The 14,076-nt window shown below is 39.3% G+C and overlaps 1 protein-coding gene across 1 annotated transcript in view; it reads left to right on the top strand.

The window, feature by feature from the left end:
- cita (citron rho-interacting serine/threonine kinase a) overlaps positions 1-14,076 on the top strand; it is a 149,873-nt gene that overhangs the window by 12,878 nt on the left and 122,919 nt on the right. The window contains exons 5-9 of the mRNA XM_017701679.2: positions 605-747; positions 2,145-2,238; positions 2,786-2,992; positions 5,201-5,354; positions 12,059-12,242. Of these exons, the coding sequence (XP_017557168.1) occupies positions 605-747; positions 2,145-2,238; positions 2,786-2,992; positions 5,201-5,354; positions 12,059-12,242 (782 nt within the window). The remainder of the gene's footprint in view (positions 1-604; positions 748-2,144; positions 2,239-2,785; positions 2,993-5,200; positions 5,355-12,058; positions 12,243-14,076) is intronic.

Below are 14,076 nucleotides of genomic sequence, written 5' to 3'. Positions count from 1 at the left end.
CTGAAATCACTGCATTGGGTCAGGAACATAGGTCTGTGAACACGGTCTGTGTTCACTATTCAATCCACAAATGCAAGTTAAAGCTGTATCATGCAAAGAAGAAGCCATATGTCAAAACGATCCAGAAACACCACCATCTTCTCTGGGCCAAAGAAGACCATAAGTTTTATTTATTTATTTATCCCCCCCCACCCCCCCTATTATAGCCGCCTGTTAACTGTATTTGAAAAGATGTAGAGGGTACATGACACAAAATCAATTGGGAACTTCTGGTGTAATGAATATGAGGCAGCTAGTATCTTTGGAGTTTTAACCTATTTTATGCTCACTGCACTTTGTATACAGATTATTGTGTATCGCAAAAAAAAAAAAAGAGCTATTCTTGGTAATGCTCACTCTCACTGGACGGTTGGTTGTGATGCTGTGGTGGTTCCCAGACAGGCTCCACAGACTTAACACAGCATCAGGATCATTTCATTCTAATCCTTCTGCTGCAGGTCTTTAATAGAGAGCTGTAAACAGATGTGATGTGACTGGGGACAGGTTGTGTGTCATGTTGTAATCTCTCCTGAGCGTACAGTGTTCTTTGTATTTGTACCTGCAGGTGATGGAGTACCTGCCGGGAGGGGACCTCATGGCTTTGCTGAACAGATATGAGGATCAGTTTGATGAACCTATGGCTCAGTTTTACCTAGCAGAGCTGGTCCAGGCCATCCATGTAGTACACCAGATGGGATATGTGCATAGGTAAGATGATTTACATTGCTAAGTTAGAGACTTACAGTACTGTGCAATAGTCAGAGACAACTCTTGCATTTATTTATTTTCCAGTCATATTGACAGTTAAGTACATGTTATTTATTTTTCAGCATCAGAAAAAAGCAGGAAACATATTTGACAGAAAATTATACTCAAAAGCCTCAACAGCTAAATATAATGTTATATTTCTTAGCATCTAGTGTGCTCCTGTTTTTTGGGGACATTTGTCTTCAGTTTTTCAAAGAAACATGCAGGGATGTTTTTCCACATTGTGAAGTTGGTTGCACTTTCTGCTTCTCGTGATTCAAGTAATTCCGTTTCACATCTCAGATGGCCAGTTTCGATGTTCTAGTGCAAATTTCTTCTTTTTTGTATATTTTCTTTTCTCAGTGAGTACTGTTTATATGAGGTGACAGTTTTGGTTGTCCACGAGTCCCTTTTTTTTTTTTTTTTGGTCTCTGATCTTCGCACAGTACTCTACTCTATACATTGGACCATGGGAGACTAGAGGGGTTCTGAGTCAAGGTTTTTTTAAAAAAAAAAACAAACAAAAACAGTAAGATTTAATCAAACTTATGATTGTTTCTTTGTTTAGTTAACATATGGGCTATTATTCAATTAATTGTTTGGATCTAATAAGCCCTCTTTGGTTCCTTTCCTTTTGCTGCTGCTGTGATTTCTTCTTTTGTGGTGCAGTGCCACTCCCTGTGCTTCCTGTAAGGTACTGCAGCTTGTCAGAAAGATGTGTTTGTATGAAATTACATGCTGTTGACCGATCATCAGCTTTATTGACAAACGACGGGATGCCTGAGTTGCTAGCTAAAATTATTGAACTAAAATTATTAATAATTGAACTTTTTTAACTCAAAGATGAGTCACCCAGCGTGCAAAATGCATTTCTACCACTGAAAATAGTAGCACAAAAATGTGTCCATTATGAACTCGCAGATGGTTTCAGCCATAATTAGAATCACTATGTATCAAAATGTTTTTTACTTATCGAGATAATTATTTTTTATTCTATATTATTTGTAATATATGATGGTATTGTGCACCTTACTACGTGACCAAGAAAAACATGTCCCTCTTTTTGTAAATCGCAGCCTTGCCACGTAAAAGCGCACAACAAAAATCAATGAGTGTAGAGATCACACATATTAAGAAGATAAGAAACTAATTAAGGAAAAGTATAGCTTAATAAAATACTGACTGCAGCAAAAAAAATGGGATCATGAAAAAAATATTTCCTAATGTTTAATTCTTATTTAAAGCATACATGAATTCTATTTCTTTCCCTTTGTTTCTATAACTCTTTTATTTCATCTCTCTCTAACGTTTTTTCTTTCTTACACTCATAAATACTCCCTCTCTTTCTCTGTTGGCAGAGATGTGAAACCAGAGAATGTTCTTATTGACCGTACGGGACACATTAAACTGGTGGATTTTGGCTCTGCTGCTAAACTGACTGCAAATAAAACGGTAATCTCTTACAATCAGAAATGATTGAGGAATTAAATCTAAACGAAAAAATAATAATATATGTAGTGTTTGTGGTTTATAGCTTGAATATGAAATGCATGCTGATACGTTTTAGTATGGTTGTATATTAAACAGCCAGTGTCATGGAAAATAAGAGAGATGTTGTATGTAGACAGTTACAGACACATATTTTTCAATGCCACTTCCGTACAGTCTATTAATGAAAATTGTTATGAAAATATTATGAAATAAAAGAAAGTTATAAGGGGTATTTCAGCTGACAGGGCAGCCAATCAGAAAAGTGGTATCTAACCTTTATCATTCAACAGGCACAGGAACAAAATCAGGCTGTTTAATTCTAAGTGATGATAACAGATTGGAAAATGGTCATGAAAAAAATTAATTATGACTGTTTTTGGAAGAAAAATGCACCATGTTGCCTCATTAAGAATTTAAATAAATGCTACAAGATCAGTGTTTCTTTCTGTGCTGATGTAATGATCTGTGATGATGATGATTAAGTAATAAAGCTGATGCTGTGCTTCAGGTGGGCGCCTTCAGGCTTCCAGTGGGCACTCAGGACTTCCTGGCCCCAGAGGTTCTCTCTGCCCTGAGTGGGGGACCTCAGTGCAGTTATGGTGCTGAATGTGACTGGTGGTCTCTGGGGGTTATAGCTTATGAGATGATCTACATGAAGTCACCTTTCACTGACGGCACCTCAGCCAAAACCATCAACAACATCATGAACTTCCAAGTAAGACCATCAGCATAAGCTGCTCTCCTGCTGTGTCACTTAGTCTGAAAAACATGCATGTCTGTGAATACAATAAGAAAAGAAATATTTAGATTTGGCAGATATTTCAAACTAATTATTGATGATGTATATACAACCCCAATTCCAATGAAGTTGGGATGTTGTTTACAACATAAATAAAAACAGAATACAATGATTTGCAAATATATTCCTATATAAACCTATATTCAATTGAATACATTACAAAGACAAGATATTTAATATTCAAACAGATAAACTTTTATTGTTTTTTGCAAATATTCACTCATTTTGAATTTGATGCCTGTCACACATTCCAATTAAGATGGGACAGGGGCAGGTTTACCACTGTGTTACATCACCTTACCTTTTAACAACACTCAGTAAGCATTTGGGAACTGAGGACACTAATTGTTGAAGCTTTGGAGGTGGAATTCTTTCCTATTCTTGCTTGATGTACAACTTCAGTTGCTCAACAGTCCGGGGTCTCCGTTGTCATATTTGACCCTGGACAGGTCGCCAGTCCATTGCAGGGCAGACAGACTGACACAGACAGTCACTCACACGCTCACACACAGGTGTCCAATTGGCCTGACTGCATGTTTTTGGACTGTGGGAGGAAACCGGAGAACCCGGAGGAAATTCACGCAGACGCGGAGAGAACATGCAAACTCCACAAAGAGAGGACCCCGGTCATGATAACAATCCGGACAGTCATTTTCCTCTTTGGCCTGGTGGACATGATGTCCATGATTTGCAATAACAATTTGAAATGTGGACTCGTCAGACCACAGGACACTTTTCCACTTTGCGTCAGTCCATCTCAGATGAGCTCGGACCCAGAGAAGCCGGCGGCGTTTCTGGGTGTTGTTGATATCTGGCTTTCACTTTGCATGGCAGAGTTTTAACTCGCACTTGTAGATGGAGCGACGAACTGTGTTCTCTGACAATGGTTTTCTGAAGTGTTCCTGAGCCCATGTGGTAATATCCGTTACAGAATGATGTGGGTTTTTAATGCAGTGCTCCCTGAGGGATCAAAGGTCACGAGCATTCAATGTTGGTTTTCTGCCTTGCTGCTTACTTGCAGAGATTTCTCCAGATTCTCTGAATCTTTTGATGATATTATAGTCTGTAGATGATGAAATCCCTTAATTCCTTGCAATTGCACGTTGAGAAACGCAGTTGTTCACAAAGTGGTGAACCTCGCCCCATCCTTGCTTGTGAACGACTGAACCTTTCAGGGATGCTCCCTTTATACCCAGTCATGACACTCACCCATTTCCAATTAACCTGTTCACCTGTGGAATGTTCCAAACAGGTGTTTGAGCATTCGTCAACTTTCCCAGTCTTTTGTTGCCCCTGTCCCAACTTCTTTGGAACGTGTTGCAAAAATTCAGAATGAGTGAATATTTGCAGAAAAACAATAAAGTTTATCCGTTTGAACATTAAATATATTGTCTTTGTAGAGTATTCAATTGAATATGGGTTGAAAAGGATTTGCAAATCATCATATTCTGTTTTGATTTATGTTTTCATAAATTCATTGGAATTGGGGTTGTATTAAGCAGGACATTTAGACAACGCTGGGCTGCTCTGTTACAGTGTCTGCATTTTATTTCATTTTAGCTATGTTTGTAATGCTATAGTAATCTGTTTTATGCTTTTCTGTCAAGATAATTCAGGTGGATCCAATTCATTTGTTGTATAAATTTTTATTAGGGATACGTGATTAGATTGGGCTAAGATTGAATTCAGCAGAGTTTTTCACACTGATGTTGAGTGCTGAGGATGTATTTTTGTGCGCTGGGAGAGCAGAGAGTTTAGGTGACTCTGGGGTCATGTACTAAAATATGTGAGATTTTGTTCATTTTACTTTTTGTCATGCTTAAAGCAAAAGTAAACATTATATTTCTCCATAATGATAATACATAGATGCAGTCCTAATTTTTACATTTCTATAGTTCATTAATATATGTATTGGCATCGGCTGATATATACATAAAAAAAAAAAAAACATCAGATCTTACAATTATCTTACAATTTACATTATAATAAGATTTCTTTGCATGATTAAATAGGGCTCCTTGTGCTCCCTATTTGTGTATAAAATGATTAGTGGTAAGTTTGTACACATATATTCTGTTATTTAATGTGTACACATTATGTTCTGTGTGGTTCTTTTTGTCCCAGCGTTATCTGAAGTTCCCTGAAGAACCCAAAGCCAGCCCACAATTTGTGGATCTTGTACAGAGTTTGTTATGCGGGACACGAGATCGGCTGGACTACGAGGGCCTGCGCTCTCATCCCTTCTTCTCCACTGTGGACTGGAGCAGCCTCAGACATAGTAAGACTCACCAGTGCCACCTTAAGAGAGTGTAGCTAAGCTGGCAGTCTGACGGAACAGCTATAGGCTGTTTCCTCCGTTGGAAGGCTTAGTGTAATCACATGGACTGATGGTCTGACTGTTTAAGGTCACTTTAAGCCCCATAGCTATGAAAATCAGTTCTTAGGAAGTTTAGAATATCCTGTCTGTCAGGCATGTTTATTGGCATCTGGAAGGAAGGCGTGTTTTATTTATTTATTATTATTATTTTTTTGTTTTGTTGGATTGAAGGAGACAGGCTTTGCACTAAAGCGGAAATGCAGAGGATGATATTGAGACTGTGGAAGGGATACACTATGCTGTTGGCCATTCTTTGATATGCACCCCTAATGATCTAACTCTTGTGTGTGATTGGAGGATTTGGTCTTTAATGGGCTGTAATGGGTGGATTTCATGGTGTAATGGGCTGTTTTGTGTGTGTGTGTCTGTCTGTGTGTGTGTGTGAGTGACTGAGATAAACAGATTACTGTGCAGATTAGGAAGGCAGTATGAAGTTAGAGGCTGAGACTCTGAATTAAGCAATTAAGCCTTAGGCACGTAAGGCTGAGTGCTCTCATATCTTGTTGGTAGCAGAAGCACTGCTGGAGTACAAATCTGTACAAGGCTTTTAATGTACATGGCTTTTAATTTGTAGATGGATGATGATACGTGCCTTATTTTGTGTTATCTTTTAACTTTACATTCTGTCAACAATCAACAAGAGCGTTCTTCATGATATTGACTGTTTTCCCAGAGGGAATTTCTATACTATTAGGCAGATTATGTAGGATGTTCATGTTCCCAAAGGGACATCCAACCAGTGTCTTCTTACACAATACAATACATTTTACATTTACATGTACACAAACACATGGCTTACAAACTGTTTTATTTAAGGATGTACCTTTTGGATACTCCCTCATTAAACAAAAACTCTGGCCAACATAAATACAACCATCTTTTTTATACATATTTACTCACAGATCCAGATAGCTAATGTTTCTGCTAAGAAACCAAATATCACATACTCTATATTGGCAAAAGTATTTGCTCCTCTGCTTTCACACACATATGAACTTGAGTGACATCACATTCTTAATTCATAGGGTTTAATATGATGTCGGCCCACCCTCTACAGCTTCAACTGTCCTGGGAAGGCTTTTCACAACGGACTTTAGGAGTGTGTTTATGGGAATTTTTGGCCATTCTTCTAGAAGCGCATTTGTGAGGTCAGACACTGATGTTGGATGAGAAGGCCTGGCTTGCACTCTCCACTCAATTTCATCCCAGAGCTGTTCTGTTAGACTGAGGCCAGTCAAGTTCTTCCACACTAAACTCTCTCATCCATGTCTTGATGGACCTTGCTTTGTGCACTGGTGCACAGTCATGTTAAAACAGGAAGGGGCCGTCCCCAAACTGTTCCCACAAAGTTGGGAGCATGAAATTGTCCAAAATCTCTTGGTCTGCTGAAGCCTTAACAGGTCCTTTCACTGGAACTAAGGGGCCAAGCCCAAATCCTGAAAAACAATACCATGCCATAATTCCCCCTTCATCAAACTTTGTACTTGGCACAATGCAGTTAGACAAGTACTGTTCTCCTGGCAACCGCCAAACCCAGACTTGTCCATCGAATTGCCAGATGGAGAAGCTTAATTCGTCAATCCAGAGAACACGTCTCCACTGCTCTAGAGTTCCGTGGTGGTGCTTTACACCACTGCATTCAACATACTGCATTGTTGATGTAAGGTTTAGATGCAGCTGCTCAGCCATGGAAACTCATTCCATGAAGCTCTCTAGGCACTGTTGTTGAGCTAATCTGAAGGCCACATGAAGTTTGGAGGTCTGTAATGATTGACTCTGCAGAAAGTTGGCGACCTCTGTGCACTGTGCCTCAGCATTCGCTGACCCTGCTCTGTCATTTTAAGTGGCCTACCACTTTGTGGCTAAATTGCTGTCTTTCCTAATCACTTCCACTTTAAAATACCACTGACAGTTGACTGTGGAATATTTAATAGCAAGGAAATTTCACGACTGGACTTGTTGCACAGGTGGCATCCGATCACGGTATGCTGGAATTCATTGAACTGAGAGGGGCACATTCTGTCACAAATGTTTGTAGAAATAGTCTGCAGGCCTAGGTGGGTGCTTGGTGTTATACACCTGTGGCCATGGAAGTGTTTGGAACAACTGAATTCAATGATTTGGATGGATGAGTGAACACTTTTGGCAATATTAGTGTATGTACTTATTACCCCTATTGGCTCTGCTAGTGGTCAGGATTTCTTTATTGCTGTGGATGGCCAATTGTTGCATTACATATTTGCACAGTGCTGGGTACTGTAGTAGAAGAATACTGCTGAAAAAAGGATACAAAATCTTGAATTCTGAAACTGATGGGGCCAAGTAATGCAGTGCTGTGTTACAGAATATTACAGAACAAATAATAGTAAGTGCTAGTTTTAGACTGGAAAGCCCCTTTAATATAGAGCTCTAGTGCTGCCTCTTCGAATGAGCTGGTGAGCTAACACTAAAGCTGCTCCATACAGCCCTGTTGTGGAGGACTCATCTTCCACACAAAGTCTGTTGTCCTCAGTGGACAGTGCCAACATGGTAGTTTGTTAGAGTAATATCTTTATTTTTGGACCTAGCTAACATTAGCTAGTTAGTAATGAAGCCACTTTCTCTGCCTTCTCAGTCACGTCCTTGACAATGTGTCCTTGGCAAAGTGCTCACATTTAGGTACTTTTAATATTAAGTAGTAAGCTGTAATATAACATCCAGTACTTTGAGAATCTTTGATTTCCAGCCAAAATGGACATTAAGTACATTCATTTTCTCAGATAATTCTGAGATTAGATGCAAAATAGTCCGCTTGCTAAAGGTTAAAGGAAAATGTCACCATCAGATAAACAGTACTTAATAATCATATTTGAGAGATAAGAGAAAATCAGGCTCCACTCTTTCTTCAGATCTATGGGTCTGAAAGAATGTGTAGCTGTCAACAAGCACTTCATGAGGAAATAAAAAAGACATCAAACAAAATCAAACAAAGAAGCTGCTGGCGTTCTCAGAACAATGGACTGTCCTGCCCAGAAGCCAGACCTCATTGAATGTTTTTGGGATTACTTGGATCCTGAAAAGATGAGTGTCTTCTTGTAAAATAATGGAATAGTGATTTCAGTATTTGAATACAGGACCTGTTAACTGGGTCATCAGGCACCTTGTGAATGTCATTTAGTATTTTGGAACAAAACTATAATTATGTAATTAGTTATTAAAGTTGCAAATTATTGTGCAGTTAGTGCTGTTGATTATTTAGTGAATACTGTGAAACTAATATGAAAGATATAGACATTATGAGAGGGAGGGACAGAAGTGTGTGACCACATACTACTCTAGGATTTAAAGGGTTAACACACACAATAATAATGTGAGTGATCCAGACTTGGAGGGTGTCACATCCTACCCACTAGAGGGAGGATGGGAGACGAATCGGTGTGAATTACACATCTGCTCAGTGGTAAAATTAAAAGAGATGGACGTTTTTAAATGTTTTCACTATTTTTTTTGTTTACTTAAGTTTTTGACATTAGTATGTGGGTAAGGTAGAGTGGGCAGTATGACACTATTTATGGTTATCGTGATAAATTTTGTTAAGGTGATGAACGGTATTCCTTCCTGAGTGTATTGTGGATATCACCATTACTTTAAGAATACTGACCAGTTGCATGTTTTATAAAGACAGGAGCATGATTAGTCCTGTTTATTGGTTTTGATGCAGTGTATTATATGAAATGTTGAATGAAAACATTACAAACTATCGTGATAGGATATTTTAATGCCATATTGCCCTTCCATAAATCAGGATTTTTGAAATGGTATCAGAATTTTAAATTATACACATCCCTAGAAATCAGTCTGCATCTTTAACTTCTCTATATCTGTAACCTAGAATGCACTCTTCTTTTTCCAAAGAAGGTTTGTATTCTGTACACTTGTCTTTTGTTTAGAACTTAGTTGTGATGCAACTTGTATGACTTGATTGAATCTGAGTAAAAAAATGTAATTGTTCCTGAATGCGGCAACAGTTGTACAGCTCCATAGTAATAATAATTCATGAAGTGATTTTTAAGAGCTTGATTTACTCACAGTAGTAGTGTTTTCTGTTTATTCCAATATTTGAGTCATGCTGCAATGATGAAGACTTGTGGAAGCTCATGACAAGTTTCCCACTTTTTTACTGTCAGAAACAATTGCTTTGAGGTTTTCAACTCTCTGTGTTTTTGTGTGTGAGTGTGTGTGCATGATTATAAAGATGCTGATTTTTGTGTGTTGTCAGGAGGAAGGATCCATTATTGACCTTGGCGAGTAATTAATCAGTCAGTCATGCTAATTCTGCTCCAAGTAATTACAGCAGATCACAGTAACCCTGCACTGCTGCAGTTAACACACTCATTATAATTGCATGATATTCTTAAACTGTTTGCTTATTAAATACTTTCACTTGCTTAACCATTTGTGTGTCTGTGTATAGTACATTGCAAAAGTCAGAGACCACCCTTCATTTATGTAATTTCCAGTCAAAATGGCCTTTACAAGTTATTTTTCAGAGAAAAATGCAGAAAGCAAATATTTAACTGAAAATTACACTGACACCTCAACAATTAAACATACTATCACATTTTTCAGTATTTGGTGTGTACACCCTTTATCTTTTACAGCTTTCTTTTTTTTCAGGGAGCTCACTTTTAGTTTTTCAAAGATATATTTGCAGATAATTTGTCCACGCCTCCAGAGTTCAGTCTTAGAAGTTGGTTGCATTTTCTGCTCTTCACAATCCAAGTAATCCCAAACACATTCAGTGATGTTTAGGACAGTCTGTTGTTCTGAGAACACCAGCATTTTCCTTTGTTTTGAATATTAAAAAAAAAAATTTGTTCCTTAGAGAATATTTTTGGCTGTTTCCTTTCCTCAATCAGGGCTTACTGACAGCCACACATTCTTTCAGACCTGTAGTACTGAGTTGTCTTTTTGCAGCAGAAGGACCTCTGGTAAAGATGAAAGTTTTAAGTATGTTTAAGTTTACCTGATAATGCCAGTTTTGGTGGTCTTGCCTGGTTGTTAGGAGTCTCTTTTTCCTCTGTGCTGTTTATTATTTGTTTATTTTTTTCTGCTTCTTTTCCTTTGACTTTCACCTTCCTTATGCAAGTGAAGTTTTCAATAAATTTTGTAGGTTGTTGTGTATCTTTTGTGAGGCATGGTTTTACTAGTGTTTTTTTTTTTCTGAGACATGAAGCTGTTTTGTCTGATGTATGAAAATTGATCCTCTGGTCTAAGGATGTCTAAAAAGGTACACCATACTTAGTGTGGGTAGTATGGCAAAAAAAATCACAATACTAAGATTTTTACAATAAACGATGAGTCATGATATTTGGACACTGAAACAATCAGACTGAAACAAACTAGTAGTTCCACATTTAAAAACTGCTATAAAAACTTACAAGGGTTACAATGATTTTGTTACAGTATTTTACATCTTGTACTGCTCCGATAAACTGCTCTGATATAGTCCATTGAACAGGACTAATTATTCTCCCTCCGTATTGAAACATGTAGCTTTTAAATGTTCTTTTTGTACAGATAATATCTACAATATGCTTAGACATGCATATTGTTTATAACAGTAATATCACAAAACTGATGAACCATCGTAATGTTTCCCACCTTTACACTATAGGAAGTACTTCCGGGTGGTTTAAAGAACAATTTAATCTCTGCTGAGTACAAAAAACCTGGTATTATTGTAGGATGTCACCCAACATGTATAAACATTCATATTTGTGAGGTAACAATAGAGTCTTTCTATGGTTCATGTGAAACGAGTCAATAAATAAACAATGCTTTTTTTAAATTTAAACCAGTGGTAAACAGGTTTCCACTGTTACTGACTCAAAACATGAAAATATGGTTCAGGTTGGGATCAGATAGTATATTGCTCAGCTCAGGTCAGTTTTGAACTTAAAATGTGAAGCTGTGTGTCTGGATGGGTTGTTTTTTTTTTTAAGGCAAATATATCAATACTAATGTGATTCTGATAGCATCAGGCATCCCTGGAATATTGTGTGCAGATCCAGCTCTTGGTTCAGGCTGTGACTCAGACTGATTAGCTGAGGCTGCTGCAGTGAGAAAGTGTGCGTGCGTGTGTGTGTGTGTGTGTGTGTGTGTGTGTAAGGGAGGGAGAAAGATTTTGAGTTACCGCGCTAGAACCTCATCACTGAGACTCTCTCTCTCTCTCTCTCTCTCTCTCTCTCTCTCTCTCTCTCTCTCTCTCTCTCTCTCTCTCACTCTCTCTCTCTCTCTCTCTCTCTCTCTCTCTCTCTCTCTCCCCCTCTCTCTCTCTCTTTCTCTCCCCCCCCCCCTCTCTCTCTTTCTCTCCCCCCCTCTCTCTCTCTCTCTCTCTCTCCCTCTCCCTCTCCCCGCCCCCCTCTCCCCCCTTTCTTTCTCACCCGCTCTGTTTTCATTTCTGTCCTCTCTCACTGCTTGCTGCTCTCGCTCTCCCGCCTTTTCTCTTTCTCTCCGTTTTCATCTCCTTTCTTGCTCTACACACTCCTCTCTCTGTCACTCTCTCTCTCTGTCACTCTCTCGCTCTCTCTCTCTTTCCCCTCATCTGCTCCTCTCTACTCCAGCCGTCCCTCCCTTCGTTCCGTCACTCCGCGCTGAAGATGACACGTCCAATTTCGAGGAGCCGGACAGGGCCCCCCGGCCCGCAGCCCAGCCGCAGCTCCAGCACCCCCCGGGCTTCCAGGGACAGGACCTGCCTTTTCTAGGCTGGTTCTTCAGCCGGGCCCTAACTGCACTGGCCAGATCCGAGTGAGTACCTGAAGACACATTACATACGCTTTCACATACTCTGCTTTTGAGTTGTCATATCAGAGGGAAAGTGGTGGGTTGCGGACCAGGCTGCCATGCATCGCCACGGCAACTGTCACCAGGCGACGTCGTGGGTGAGTGTTAGTCTTGCGTGCTGTATCCATGCAGATGTTGTTCTCTGCCAGCAGCTGTCTTGGTGTTATCTCTTTCTCTCTCTGTTGTGATGAATGGAAATCGGTGAAGCTGAGTAAAAGCTCCGTGAACAAAAACAATAAGCGTGCGAGAGAGCATCTATGTGTGAAATACAGAGTGGACGGATGCTTTCAGTGCTCATCTTGCATCTAATGAATGTGTTCATGTGAACACAGTAGAATGGGAATCCCCATTTCATGGTGTGCACATAATTTGCTCCGATGTTGTTTAACTGAACGTGTTTTTAAGAGTAAAAAAATACAATGACAAAACAAAAGCCAGCTGTTTGCCTGTTCCTGTTCACCTGCTGTTAACTTTGCCCTGCAGACTTTCATTGATTGATGGCCATGTTAGCATTTTTGTTGTAAATTGAATTGCCATTGTTGTGTTTGGTGCTGTTTTGCATACTGATATATAGTTCCTCTTTTATATCTCCACATAAGTGGTCTTGTGTGTGAACCTACTTGAATGTGCCAGACTAGTGGTGCTGTTGTTTTCTTCTCTGCTTTGGTTTGAATGGGGCTGATTTCAGATCAGCACAAAAGGACAGCATGTTCCCACTGTTTCTATACAGCGGAGAGATGGATAGAGAGAAAGAAAAGGCAAAACAAGATTGAAAGGATGAGTACAAGGTGGGAAACAGCAGGAGAAGAAGATAAAGAGAGAACAGTGGAGATATGAGGAGCCAAAGCATTATAAAACATTGGTCGAGGAGAGGCTGATCCCCGATTGAGGGGAAGAATGTATTTCTATGGTAACCAGAGGGAGTTTCCTCCTCAACCCTTTCCCTCTCTCTTCTCTGCATGTGTTCTAGCGCCATCACTCTTTCTTTCACTGCCCCCCCCCTTCCCTCTGCCTCTCTCACACATTGCATGTTGCCCTAATGCAGAAATACAGGACTGTGTTTGCCTTGACCAGCTCTGTGTTCTTTTTGGCATTTGCAGTACAAGATGATTATCTTCAGAACAAAAGAATAAGATATAGAGCTCTGAAGGAGAATGATACAAGAACAGAACATCATGATGTTTGAAGCCGTCCAAAAAAGTTGCAAAAAGCACTATGCAAATACATTTTAATGTATTTCATTTTTTTTTAAAAAAGGTTAATATTAGTAACATTTTTTTAAAATATAGTGTTTTCCAAAAAAAAACCAAAAAACAGTTTGAAGTGGAGAACGACTAGGGACTCTTAAGTAGGGATGTGCTCAGTTTATCCGACAGAAAATATACAGGCAAGTATCTGAAAGCAACTTTGTTGTTAAGTAAGTAGCTTCTACTTTCCTACTCAGAGAAATGAGTGCCTGAACTTCAGCCCAGTGTTAAGGATGAGGATGAGAGGGCACGGCTGTATTTCTTACTTGGATAACTATTCTAGCTGTTGGCTAAAGCCCAGAAACAATGGAAAGATGACAACAGTACATCGTCCACTGAGGAGAAAAATTAATTGTGTAGAAGACAGCGAGTCCTCATCAGCATCCATGACACCGATTAGCTCTGTTAGCTCAGTAGCTAGCTCATCTGAAGATGCAGCGTCCGTTACTTGTCCAACGCAAAATGTCCCTCAGCTGTTAATGAATAATTAAACCCGTTCCTCTGCAAGCTGCTGTGTTTTTGTGCAACACCAGTTCTGTCAACAAAAAAGA

Source organism: Pygocentrus nattereri, chromosome 23 (genome assembly GCF_015220715.1).
Source record: "Pygocentrus nattereri isolate fPygNat1 chromosome 23, fPygNat1.pri, whole genome shotgun sequence".
Classification (NCBI taxonomy): Eukaryota; Metazoa; Chordata; class Actinopteri; order Characiformes; family Serrasalmidae; genus Pygocentrus; species Pygocentrus nattereri.
Note: the sequence above shows the minus strand (reverse complement) of the source record. Positions and strands in the feature narration are given on the sequence as shown.